General features: G+C 39.8%; 1 protein-coding gene across 2 annotated transcripts in view; it reads left to right on the top strand.

Annotated features, from left to right (window-relative positions):
* Nucleotides 1-320: 320 nt before the first annotated feature.
* STAT4 (signal transducer and activator of transcription 4) overlaps nucleotides 321-13,827 on the top strand; it is a gene marked incomplete at its 3' end in the record, with an annotated part of 84,010 nt that continues 70,503 nt past the window's right edge. For both annotated transcript variants that reach the window (XM_079924622.1, XM_079924621.1), the window contains exons 1-3: nucleotides 321-815; nucleotides 1,480-1,608; nucleotides 2,922-3,066. In XM_079924622.1, coding sequence (XP_079780748.1) covers nucleotides 1,481-1,608; nucleotides 2,922-3,066 — 273 coding nt within the window. In that variant the 5' untranslated portion in view covers nucleotides 321-815; nucleotide 1,480. The remainder of the gene's footprint in view (nucleotides 816-1,479; nucleotides 1,609-2,921; nucleotides 3,067-13,827) is intronic.

The raw sequence follows: 13,827 nt of genomic DNA, 5'->3' as shown, positions 1-13,827 counted from the left end.
GGAAAAGGGGAAAAAAATCATAGATCTTGCTCTCAAAGCCCACCTCCTCAATTTGGGATGATTCGTTGTCTATTCATATATTCCACAGACATCAAGTTGATTGTGGAGCTTTAATCCACTGCTCCTGAGGCTGCTGGAGAGATTTCCCTTTCTCTTCTTTGTTCTCACAGCTCCCAGGGGCTCAGCTTTGGATTTGGCCCCGCCTCTGCGTGTAGGTCGCTGGAGGGTGTCTGTTCTTCGCTCAGACAGGACGGGGTTAAAGGAGCCGCTGATTCGGGGTCAGGCCGGGGGGTGGGAGGGGCACGGAGTGCGGGGCAAGCCTGCGGCGGCAGAGGCCGGCGTGACGTTGCACCAGCCTGAGGCGCGCCGTGCGTTCTCCCGGAGGAGTCCCTGGATCCCGGGACCCCGGCAGTGGCGGGCTGCACAGGCTCCCCGGAAGGGGGGTGTGGAGAGTGATCTGTGCTCGCACACAGGCTTCTTGGTGGCGGCAGTAGCAGCCTTAGCGTCTCCTGCCAGTCTCTGGGGTCCGCGCTTTTAGCCGCGGCTCGCGCCTGTCTCTGGAGTTCCTTTAAGCAGCGCTCTTAATCCCCTCTCCTCGCGCACCAGGAAACAGAGGCAAGAAAAAGTCTCTTGCCTCTTCGGCAGGTGCAGACTTTTCCCCGGACTCCCTCCCGGCCAGCTGTGGCGCACTAACCCCCTGCAGGCTGTATTCACGCCGCCAACCCCAATCCTCTCCCTGTGCTCCGACCGAAGCCCGAGCCTCAGCTCCCAGCCCCGCCCACCCCGGCGGGTGAGCAGACAAGCCTCTCAGGCTGGTGAGTGCCAGTCGGCCCTGATCCTCCCTCATCCCTGTGCTCTCCTCCGCGGCTCCGAAGCTTTCCCTCTCTGCCACCCGCAGTCTCCGCCCATGAAGGGGCTTCCTAGTGTGTGGAAACATTTCCTCCTTCACAGCTCCCTCCCACTGGTGCAGGTCCCGTCCCTATTCTTTTGTCTCTTTTTTCTTTTGCCCTACCCAGGTACGTGGGGGGTTTCTTGGCTTTTGGGAGGTCTGAGGTCTTCTGCCAGTGTTCAGTAGGTGTTCTGTAGGAGTTGTTCCACGTGTAGATGTATTTCTGGTGTATCTGTGGGGAGGAAGGTGATCTCAGCATCTTACTCTTCCACCATATTCCCGGAAGCCCCTCTCTTGAATAACTAGGCTTTAAAATGCTTAGGCCCTGGATTCTGCCTCACCCAGTTTCTGACTAAAACTGAAGTGGATTTAGCCCCTACCTGGCTTCTGAATAACTAGGCTTTAGAATGCTTAGGCCCTGGATTCTACCTCAGCAAGTTTCTGCCTAAAACTCTATAAGAGAAATTTTTTTCTCCGGTTACTTGATGGACAACATTGTCTTTGTCCGAAATCCAAGAAAAAAAGAAAACATGTACCATAGTTATTAATTAACATTATTTTTAAACTCTAATTTTCCCTCTTCTTTGTAGTATGACTCAGTGGAATCAAGTCCAACAGTTAGAAATAAAATTTTTGGAGCAAGTTGATCAATTCTATGATGACAACTTTCCTATGGAAATTCGGCATCTGTTGGCCCAGTGGATTGAAAATCAAGACTGGTAGGATCAAACATTATTGTATTTTCCCTAGAGGTTGATGCACAAATGCTTTATGCTCTATCCACGTGGATTTATTCTATGGTCCACTTTTGATTCAGTTGATACATTCTTATCAGGTAAAGAACTTTCCTTGAGGATTTGGAAAGCTTCCTTAACGGAGGAGAATCATTGTCCTTTCTGGTTTCATCCACTGTAGGTGAAAAAATGGCTCTAGTGCTTTGTTTTTTAATAAGCTAAACTCCAACGATTTCTAAGTATTAAAAAGACAAGAAGTAAATCTCTTGTTTATATCAATTCTCTATCATAGACTCAATATAAATATTTTTCTTAACATGTTTTACAAACGTTTTTTAAAGCTCTATTCACCTTGTACAATTAAAAACATATTTTGCTTTAAATAGTTGTCTTAAAATTTTTCTTTTGATAAAATATACATAACATAAAATTTACCATTTTAACCATTTGTTAGGTATACAGTTTAGTGGCATTAAGTATATTCACACTGTTGTGCATGCATCTCCAGAACTTTTTCATCTTCCCAAACTGAACCTGTGTACTTATTAAATAATAATTCCTCATTCTCTCCACCCCGGCCCCTGGCAACCATTATTCTGTTTTCTGTCTCTGAATTCAACTAGTCCAGGTACTTCATGCAAGTGTAATCACACAATATTTGTTATTTTGTGACTGACATTTTACTTAGCACATTCTTTCAAGGTTCATTCATATGAGAAGCATGTATCAGAATTTCCTTCCTTTTTAAGGCTGAATAATATTCTATTGTATGTATCTACTACATTTTATTTATTCATCCATCCTTCAGTGGACATCTGAGTTGTTTCCACCTTTCAGCTATTGTGAATAAAGCTGATATAAATGTTGATGTCAAGTATCTACTCAAGTCCCTGCTTTCAATTCTTTTAAGTATCTACCCAGACGTGAAATTGTATATAATTTTTTGTTTTTAATTTGAGGAATCTCCATACTGTCTTATACAGTGGCTGTACCATTTTCCATTGCCACCAGCAATATATAAGGGTTCCGGTTTTACATCCTCACCAAAACTTATTTTGTGTTTTCAATAATAGCCATCCTAATAGGTGTGAAGTGGTATCTTATGGTTTGATTTGCATTTCCCTAACGATTAGTGATGTTGAATGTACTTTCATGTGTACAATTTAATTTTTAAAAACCAGTAAATGCTTATCACTGCGGGGTATATTTATCACTTTAAAATGATTATGGTTAAAAAAAAAAAAGTAGACATTTTACTAAGTTGTTTCCTGCTGTGTAATAGCACTTTTGTTTTTTAGGGAGGCAGCATCTAACAATGAATCCATGGCAACAATTCTTCTTCAAAACTTGTTAATACAACTGGATGAACAGTTAGGTCGCGTTTCCAAAGAGAAAAATCTGCTTTTAATACACAACCTAAAAAGAATTAGGAAAGTCCTTCAGGTGAGAATTCATTCTACTTTTTAAAAATATTTGGATTTACAAGTCCTAAATTTAGCAAAAACAAAAATGTAGCCTCATCTTAGTTCCAAACCAGATTTAAGAGGGAAAAAGCTGAATTCTCTTACTATTTTAAATTTTGTGCTCAATTTTATTTCATTACCCAATGTTTGTTTTGCACCAACTTTTGAATCTAAAATACACTACAACTGGGAGGGTATGTGATTTACATGTGACTGCTTACTAGGTATGATCAAATTGAGAATGTGGATCAGGTATTTGAAAGATGCTAGGTTCATGGCTATCTCTCCATCCTCCCTTGCCTTTGTCTCTTATGTAACAATTTAGACTTGGTATTGTTCTCATTCATAGGTGGAGGCATTATGGTTGTATGTGTCCTTCCAGATTTGGCTCAAACTTCACCTCCTTCAAAAGCATTCTGTGGTGCCCTGTAGCTTCCTATTCCAAAAGTTCACCCAGGCAAAGCCCATCTCTCTGTGTTCCCATAACACCTCCAACACATCTGTACCACAGCATTTAGTATATTCTACATTAGTGTTATTTCTAAGTTTTTCTTCTCCCTCAAATTGTGGGTTACTTGAGGCAAGGACGTTATATTCAGCTTTGAATTCCCAGTGCCCACCACACAGCTGGATATATAGTAGGTGTGTAATATTCATTGATTAAAGGGATGAATGAATGAAGTAAGTGAAACAGAGATCTAAAGAATTAAGGGCAGACTAATAATGACCTAAACCCAGAGATGCTTATGAAACAAACTCTGAACGTGGACAGCTCTAATATTTACTGAGTGCCTATACAACGTATTAGAGAACATGAAATATACATATGTCGTTTCTCAGTGAGGCTTCTTTAGAATCTCAAACTTACAATTAATGCATTTTTACAAAAATTTTCCTAGACTATAATAGAAATGTGCTTGATGTTACTAACACTTGTGAGAGGGACATAGGTATTAATTTTTTATTGTTGTTTGGATTGTTGTTTTTAATTGTTGTTATTGTTTTATTGTTGTTTGGATTGGATTTTTTTCATTGCTGTTTTACTGTTACATTTGCCCTTATAATCCCCTACAAATTTGCAAGACACTTGGCTGGGGGTAGGAAATGAACTTGTTGCCAACAAAACGGGATTTTTCACAGTGTAAAGCAAACTATCTGTTCCAGAGGTAAGACATTTAACCTTGGCTTCGTTAGTTAGTGCTCTAATCAATAAACCTAAAACAGGGGTTTGGCATACTGCTACCCGCAAGTCAAATGTGGTCGCTGCCTGTTCTTGTACGGTCCATGACTGAGAATGGCTTTTACATTAAGTGGTTGAAAAAGAATAAAAGTAAAATAAATAAGTGGCATGAAAATTATAGGAAATTCAAATTTCTGTATTTTAGTGGAATGCAGCTTGGTTAGTCAGTTACGTATTGACTCCGGCTGCTTTTGCACTGCAGTGGCACCATTGAGTAGTTGTGACAGAGACTGTATGGCTCCAAAGCCTAAAATAAAAATGTGTATATGTGTATTGTGTGTGTGTGTGTGTGTGTGTGTGTGTGTGTGCGTGCGCGCGTGCGCGTGTATGTCTGTATTAAGCATATTTATCTGGCCATTTATAGGAAAGGTTGCTGACCCTTGGTCTTTGCTAGAGGGACATGGGTGGGTAAAATAGGTGATGCATGGTCTTTGGAAATTCTGATTCTCAAAATGTGGCCTTGGGCAAGTCACTTAATTTTTCTAAATTCCTATATCTTTTCATGTAAATGAGGATGATTATTATCTACCTTTTGGGATTGTAAGAAAGACTGAAGCTTTTATTTTGGCAAAAAAAAAATAGGCTTTCAAAAAACAGACATTTTTGTTGATAGGGAAAGTAGCAGGATCTTCTCTGTAAATCAAGGGTAAGTGTCCAGCCCATCATTTTTCTGAGTGGAGATAAGATTGTGAGGGAGCCTAAGAACCCAACGGTAATTCCCAGTCACATTTCAGCTCAAGCACAAATGTCTCTGCTTAGGTCACGGGCCTTCCAGCATCTTGTCTCTGTCGACCTTTTCCAATAAACTGCCCCAAGCTCCTCAACATTCCTGCCCCAGAAAAATAGATCTACTCCTTGTTCCTGAGCACAACCAGCTCACTCTTGAATGACTCTGGGCCTTTGTCCATGACAGTCTCATGGCCAGGAATGCTCTGCCATCTCTCTTCCTCCAGTCCAGCTCCCATTCATCCCTAGAGGAGCTGTGGAGGTCCCAGAGCAGTAAGGGAGCCTTCACCGGTGCTTTACCCCTTATTCTCATTCCTCACGGAGCATGGGCTGCAAGACAAGCAGTATCTCATCTGTGCTAGATGTGTCTAAGCAGGTCACGAGCTCTTTGAAGTTAAAAGTCTGAGTTCCTTTTGTGACCTTCCTCTTCCCTCCAGTACCCAGCATGGTTCTACTACGAACTAGAGACTCCCAAAACAGTTTGATTGGTTAGGATATTTTGTATTTATTTTTATTTATTTATTTTTGGCCGTGCTGTGAGGCTTGTGGGATCTTAGTTCCCCGACCAGGAATTGAACCCGTGCCCCCTGCAGTGGAAGCTCAGAGTCCTAACCACTGGACCGCCAGGGAATTCCCTGGTTAGGATATTTTGAATGGACAAAAACATTTGTTCTTTCCTTTGATTTATAAACTATACTTATTGGGTATTTATATTGATTCAGAACATTGCCAATTATGTTAAGACAAGTCTTTTTGATAAAACAAGATCCCCCTCCCCTCAAAAGAAAAAAAAAACACCTCCTGCTGAAAGAATAGTGACACTGTTCTTACCTGGTTTGAACATTTTCATCCTCTGGCATTTTAAGTACAACCCATCATAACTATTATAGCATAAAAGAGCAAACAGTATTGTATCAGGGGAGCTAAGCAGGTATAAGGTAAATTTATTTTAGCTCTTGACAGAGCAACTGGGATCTCCAGTTTCAATATTTTAATTTACTATTTATATCCCACCTACTTCTGATAAGAATTTGGAATGGCTTGTTATAAAAGACAAACAAAACCATTGAACCAAGAGTCAAGGCAATCTCCGTGGTGGAAGCAGTGAACACTAATGTCCAGGTCGCCTTAGTCCCTCTAAGGGGAGGTAGCCTCAGGTGAAGGCCAGGAGCAAGGACTATGTTGGGTTGAATCCTGACTCTGTGACTTCCTTGCTGTGTGGCTCAGGGCAAGATGTTTACACTCTCTCGCCTCAGTTTCCTCAGCGGTGTGAGTGGAATCACAATGGTACCTACTCCACAGGGATGTTAGGAGCATTAAAAAAAATTGTAAAGCATGTGGTAAGGACTGTATTAAGGTTTGCTAAAAATAAATATCTGTCCCAGATATTTCAAGAATGCTTCACCCTGTTCTTAGGACTTTTTAAAAAAAAACAATAGACTTTATTTTTTTAGAGCAGCTTTAGGTTCGCAGAAAAATTGAGCAGAAAGTACAGAAAGCTCCCATATTCTCCCTCTCCACCTGCCTCTCCCCAGTTTCCCATATTATTATCTGGCATTGGTTTTGTACATTTGTTTCAGCTGATGAACGTATCGTGGTACATTATTATTAACTTAAAGTCCAAGATTGCATTAGGGTTTACTCTTTGTGTTGTACAAGTCTATAGGTTTTGACAATGCGTTATGTCATGTATTCACCATTTCAGTTTCACTGCCCTAAAAATGTCCTCTACTCCACCAATTCATTTGTCCGTCCCTCCCCCACTCCCTAACTCCTGGCAACCACTAATCTTTTTACTCTATAGTTTTAGCTTTTCCAGAATGTCATATAGTTGAAATCCTACAGTATGTAAACTTTTCAGATTGGCTTTCCTCACTTAGTAATATGCTTTTAAGTTTCCTCCGTGTCTTTTTGTAGCGTGATAGCTCTTTTTAGCGCTGAATGATATTCCTTTTTATGGCAGTTGTACAGTTTGTTTATCCGTGTTGGGAATTGATAAACAAAGCTGATATTAACACTTATGTGTAGGTTTTTGTGTGCATACGAGTTTTCAATATATTTGGGTAAATACCTTGGAGTTTGATTGCTGGATCTTTGTTCTTGGACTTTCTAGTGAGAATCTATTTTCCTTATTCGTCTTCCTGTCTGTGTCTTAGTCTGTTCTGGATGCTATAACAAAAGTACAATTGATTGGGTGGATTTTAAATAAAAGACATTTATTTTTCACAGTTCTGGATAGGAAGCCCAAGGTCAAAGTGCTGGCACATTCAATGTCTGATTCAGCTTTCTGGTTCATGGATGGCTGTCTTTTCCCTGTAACCTCACAGGGAAGCTCTCTAGGTTCTCTTTTAAAAGAACACTAATCCCATTCAAGAGGGCTCTGCCCTTATGACCTAATCACTTATAAGAGGCTCCACCTCCTAATACCATCACATCAGGGGTTAGGATTTCAACATATGAATTGGGGAGACACAAATATTCAGCCTCTAACAACCCTTCTCTCTCTTTGTCCCTCAGAATGACTAAAAAAATTAAAATGGTGCATATTCATAACTTTAAAAATTGAAGCAATACAAAAATATGCAAAGAAAATATGAAATAATCCAAAATCTACTCCCCAGATATAACCATATTAATATTTCATGAACATCATTCCTAACATACATATATAAATATATGTGTATATATATATATGAAGCAATACAAAAATATGCAAAGAAAATATGAAATAATCCAAAATCTACTCCCCAGATATAACCATATTAATATTTCATGAACATCATTCCTAACATACATATATAAATATATGTGTGTGTATATATATATATATATATATATATACACATATATATATGCAGATAGTAGGGCAAGCTGCTATTGACATTTTATACTCAGTTGCTATCAGTGTCTTTGTAGCCTCCTGTGCCCCCACCCCCATCTCCACTCTGCTCTCTTCCCACCTGCAGTAACCACTCATCTAAATTTTAAGTTATAGAACCAAAAAAAATTTTAAACTGTAAAACAGAACTGTGAGTAGGAGCTGACCTTGTGGCTGTCATATATTCTTAGATTCTAGAAATACAGGCCCCAAGCATCATAAATAAAAAGAAACTGCAGGACACCAGAGAGGAAGAAAAGGTCCAAAAAGTAGCAAGGGAATCCAAATCTATTACCTACGTAAAAATGAGAGATAAACTGAAAGCCAAATTTAAAACAGTATTAAGTGAGAGACGAGTGGAATAAACTCTTCACCGAGCTGCAATACAATACCCATCAACTTAGACTTCTATACCCAGCTCAATTATTATACAAAAGTAAAAGTTCACTACAAAGGTATGCTCACAGAAGGAGCTACGAAAGGGAATCAGACACAGATGTTAAGCGCACATGCTAAAATTTCAAAAGTATCATTACAAAAAGTGAAAATAGAGTGCATGAAAGATTGAAAGCACCCAATAAGATATCAGAAAATAATATCCATTATGTGGACAAAACTTAGCAATTCTAAGACAAACTGTAGTTTTTTCAAGGATGTATCTAAAACATGAAATAACAAAGTGATGAGATCAAAGAGGTTAGCTGGGCTGTCTTGTATAGAAGCTTGTGGGCCTTGGTCAGGAATCTGAGTCTTATACTGAGTGTGATGGGAAACCATTGAGAGGTTTGAGCAGAGGTGTGACATGAACTGATTTCTGTTTTTTAAGCTTACTCTGACAAATGAATTGTAGTTAGTCAAGGAACAATCAGGGAGATCTGTTAGAAAATTCCATTGATTTTTTTAAAGCAACATACTGAAGTCAATCTTTTTCTATCACTGTGGGTTTATCAACTCTCCTAAGCTTCTAGAAGTTTTTGCTTTGTGTATTTGTTACTATGTTGTGAGGAGCATAAGTACAAGATAATATTGGTGAATGCAACTTTTAAAAAATCAATGTAAAATATCCTTTTTGACCCATTTATTAAGTTTGCATTTTACTGTGTGGCTTTCTTTTTGTTACCATTTGCTAATAGGCACATAAGTCCATCTCTTCATTTTCATACCTTGTCTGTCACTTTATACTGAGTCTTTTATAAATATCACGTAACCAATCTTATTATCTAGTCAACAAATATTTAATAAGTTCTTATGTTATCAGTCACATATTAAGCACTAGGAATACAATTGGAGGAAATCATGAAGCTTACAGTCTAAAAAATTCACACCTCCTGCATTTTTGTTTTTAACTGATGGGAACTTCTATGGCTATCCCTCACAAATTACTGTTAGGGAAGTAAGGGGAAACAGGCAACAGCAAAGTTGTCTGAAAGTAGAAAAAAACTCCATCTATTAGAAGGCTGAGTTCAGGGTTTTGGTGTTAAGTCTGTGGTTAGTAACCCCACCACCTACAGAGCATTTTTCACCCACCAGGGTAATGAGTCTGTTAGTGAGAGTTTTAGACTCTGTGTGTGAGGGGGGAGTGGGCAAGGGCAACCCACACCTAGCATGTTCTATTCTCTGTACCCCCACGGCCTCTTTCTCAGAGTTGTTTGGATTTGCCTGAACAAAAATACATGTTGGAGTTGAAAGCTCCTCAGAAGTTGGGCAAACAGTGTTTCCTTCCTGTCCTGTCTGTAAAAATCCTATTGTTGGTTCTGAGTATCAGGTGATATGAGATTTTTTTGTGTGTGTGGTATGCGGGCCTCTCACTGTCGTGGCCTCTCCCGTTGTGGAGCACAGGCTCCGGACGCGCAGGCTCAGTGGCCGTGGCTCACGGGCCCAGCCGCTCCGCGGCATGTGGGATCTTCCCGGACCAGGGCACGGACTCGTGTCCTCTGCATCGGCAGGCGGACTCTCAACCACTGCGCCACCAGGGAGGCCCATGATATGAGATTTTTTACATGACAAAGTGAAGAATAGGAGACACTATTTTGCGATATGGGGGAGAAAAAAGTTGCTTTAACTGCTGAGCAGCTCTGAGTCTGCCAGATTGTATCCTCTAATTCATGCTGCTTTCTCAGTTCACTCCTCTTCCTTCCTCTCTGCACCACATTGCAAGAGACGCCACCTCAACCTCCAACCTGAACAGAGCCTGGTGTGGCCACTCGGTGTTAACTCTGAAAGAGCTGAATGGAGGGTTCAATCTTTCAGGTCATTTTCTGCACATGGGTGGCAGCCAGTGTGTCATTTTCAGGCCACAGTTATTTCCCCAAGTCCTCAGCACACACCCCCAAAATCTGTTTTCCTCTGAGAAAATTACCTGATGCCAATATCACAGTGCTCATATTTCAAAGGCTAAGAGACCTGCATGTCATGCCATCTAAGATGAAATGTGAGTTAGCTGTCAAGATTTTGTTTGCTGTATAATCTGGGACAGCCAACAGAAGGTAGATGGTGTGCATCACAATCCTTGTCCTGTGCACATCGCACTACACTAGAAGTCCAGAGTGATCAACTCAAGATCCCACCCACCTGAAACTTTCTTCATGGATCATTTTGTGCATATTCACCCAAGCCTTCATCTTAACCAAACCTAGATTGCGCTCCCTCCTTATTAAGTTTTTTCTCACAGTTTATTACTTGTCTATAACAATTTGTCCTTTCCTTCTTTGTGAAACAATTACTTTGTCTATAGTGCACATGTTTTTAAATTCCAAATTATAGTTCGGATTTCTTAAAGTAGGGCTCATATAATTTGCTTAGTAGGTATACTAAGTACCTACTTCACAGACATTTGTTGATCGAATATTGGTTTCATCACATGGATTTTTTTTTTCTTTCTTTTTTTTTTTTTTTTGCGGTACGCAGGCCTCTCACTGTTGTGGCCTCTCCCATTGCGGAGCGCAGGCTCAGCGCCATGGCTCACGGGCCCAGCTGCTCCGCGGCATGTGGGATCTTTCCGGACCGGGGCACGAGCCCTGCAGGGAGAGGCCACCAACCAACCATAGAATGGCATTCCATGCCATTAAATATTCTTTTTCAGCATCATTTGTATTCACCTATTAATTGGACATTTATTATTTGTTCCTGTTTTTTACCAATATAAACCAGTGAAGAACACATACCTATTGTCAAAATTTCATTAATATTTATGATTATTCTGTTAGAATGGTGGGTTTTAACTCTATGCATCAAAATCGCTTATAGAGTTGTTTTTAATATACCCACTATTGACATGAGTGTAAACTGATATTAATGAGAATAACACTAGTTACTGTACTAAATAAACTATCAGACAATAGGATTTTATTTATCATGCACATAACAGTTTAATATTGGTTACTCTGTAGATAAAGTGGGTGGCTTTCCTTTTCGTTGCAATTCAGGGATCCAAGTTTCTTCCACAGTGTGGCTTGGCTATTGCAAAGGGATGTCTTTGGAGATAGACAGGAGCTAGAGAAAGAGCATGAAGTCACAGCCACATCTAAGATTCCTTGGCCTAGTAATGACACACTGTGTATGCATCCCATTAGCAAGAACTAGTTACAAGCCTTCCACACCATGCAAGGAATGCTAGGCAGTGTAATCTCTGAATGGGCTGCCGCTTTCCACCTCAAAGGACTTACTGCATCCTATCACAGAGGAAGCAGGAATTTGAGGGGACAGGTAGGTATGTCTGCCACATTTAGTAAAACCATTTTGGAAAGCAGTTTGTCAATATCAAAGTTTAGTGCAACTCATGAATTCCATTTCTGGATATTTATCCTACAGAAATTCTCACACAGGTAAAAAGAAGGATATCCATACAATGATGTTTTTTGTTTTGTTATTTATGATAACAAAATGTGAAAATGATCTCAGGTGTCCATCTTTAAATGATCTCAATGGTTAAATAAATTGAATTATTTACATCCATAAACAGCTATTAAAATATTAGATTTGAATATACTGAAATAGAATAATAACTATAATATATGTTATAGAGTGAAAAAATGCAGAACAACATGTTCTCTGTGATTACCCACAGGGAGTGAGGGGAGGAAGTGGAGGATGGGGAAGGATTTTAACTTTTTTAACTTTTTAAACTTTTTTTTAACTTTTTAAAAACTTTTTTAACTTTCAGCAATTTTAACTTTTTTATTACCTGAAATTAAAAAAAAAAAAAGCCCAAATGACAACAGTATTTTCAAAACCCATGTTCCCAGACCTTGCCCCAAATCCACAGAATCAGAATCTCCAGGGAGTGGGGCCCAGAAATGTAGTTCATAAAAGCTTCACAAGGGATTCTGATAAATTGCCAAGGTGGAGACCACAGCCTTAGGATGAATTTCTAAAAGTGGAATTACTATGTCAAAGGGTATGAAAAATGTCAAGGCTCTTGATAAGAATTGCCAAATTGTCCTTTAGTCACATACCAATTCACATTACCACCAGCAGCGTGTAAAAGCTCGTTCCACCATCAACACTGAGTGGTGCAAAGTGTTTTCATCTTTGCCAGTTTGAATAATGAAAAATGGTACCTCTGATTGATTTCGACAGAAGCGCTCGTTTGTTGTGTCTGGTTCTCTTTCGGAGACATTCTGTCCCATCTGTCTTCCTCTTAAATTTTGTAGAGAGATTCATCACCCTAAGTTAGCATTTCGTTATAAAAATCCCTTGGGAACTTGTTAAAAGTGTAGATTTCTAGCCCCCGCTTCCAATTCTGATCGAACAGGTTGAAGATGTGGTTTGGGACTATGAAGAGGAGGGGTAGGATTCAGAGAGTTTACAAAGGAGAGATGCATCCCAGGCAGAAGCAACAGAAGAAGAAATGAGCAGTGGTGGATTTAGTTTATGGGTATTTCATATCCCTAGAATAGATGCTTTGCTCATGATTTGCCAGGCCCTCTGCCCAGGACCCAATTCCCCTTTCCTCCCAGCATTCATTCACCAGCCCAAGACCTATCTCCATGTCATTAAAATCCGCATTGATTTCTCCCTCCTCTGCACTCCCCCAGCCCTTAGTGTCTGAACAACTCATCCTGACACTTAATCACATGCTGCAATTACTTTAGATAGATGAGAATCGACTTACAGTAATAAAGATATAGTCTAATGAAAGTTGTAGAAGTATTACTTCAGGACAAGAAGAAATGCCCCAGGGTAGTCTGGAAAATAATCCTGCAATAAATTACTTTTGTGTTGACACTAAATTAGAAGCAATGGCATCTCTATAGAAGACGAAAATTGAAGTCAGGCAGCCTTAAAGAATTGGAAACGAGTGCTTCTCTGTCAAAACAAAATAGAGGTCACTTTTTACGATATCTTCCAAACTGGCAAAGATTAAAAACCCTTGATGACACTCGGGACTGGGCGGTATTGTGGACTGAGCAACCCAGGTGATTCTTATGATCAGACAAGTTTGGGAAAGAGTGCCTCTCAGTCAGTATTCTCAACATTGCCTGCTTATTAGAATCATCAGAAACACATTTAAAAATTAGCCATGCTCAGCTCCATCCCAGAGATTCTGTTTCAACTGGGATTTTTTAAAGCTCCTCAGTTGATTACAATGTGGAGCCAAGGTTGAGATACCTTGCCCAAGGCAATGCAAAACAAAAATCATGTGTAGATGGCACATATAATGTATCTTATTATTTTTTGCCACTTTACATGGAGGGGATAAATGAGTTGCTTTTCTAGTGGAAATGATGGATTCCCAAGGATTTATTTAGTATCTCCCTCAAATCCATTGTCATTTGTGAGACGTTTGAGTAAGTTTACTTTTATTCATTCATTCATTCACCCAACAAGTATATGCATTGAGGAAGTTGTCTGTCAGGAGCATGGCTGATGTTGGAGGTATTGACTTCATGGTGTGT

Source organism: Stenella coeruleoalba (assembly GCF_951394435.1).
Source record: "Stenella coeruleoalba genome assembly, chromosome: 6".
Taxonomy (NCBI): Eukaryota; Metazoa; Chordata; class Mammalia; order Artiodactyla; family Delphinidae; genus Stenella; species Stenella coeruleoalba.
The sequence above is the reverse complement of the archived record's forward strand: the minus strand, read 5'-3'. Positions and strand labels throughout refer to the sequence as shown.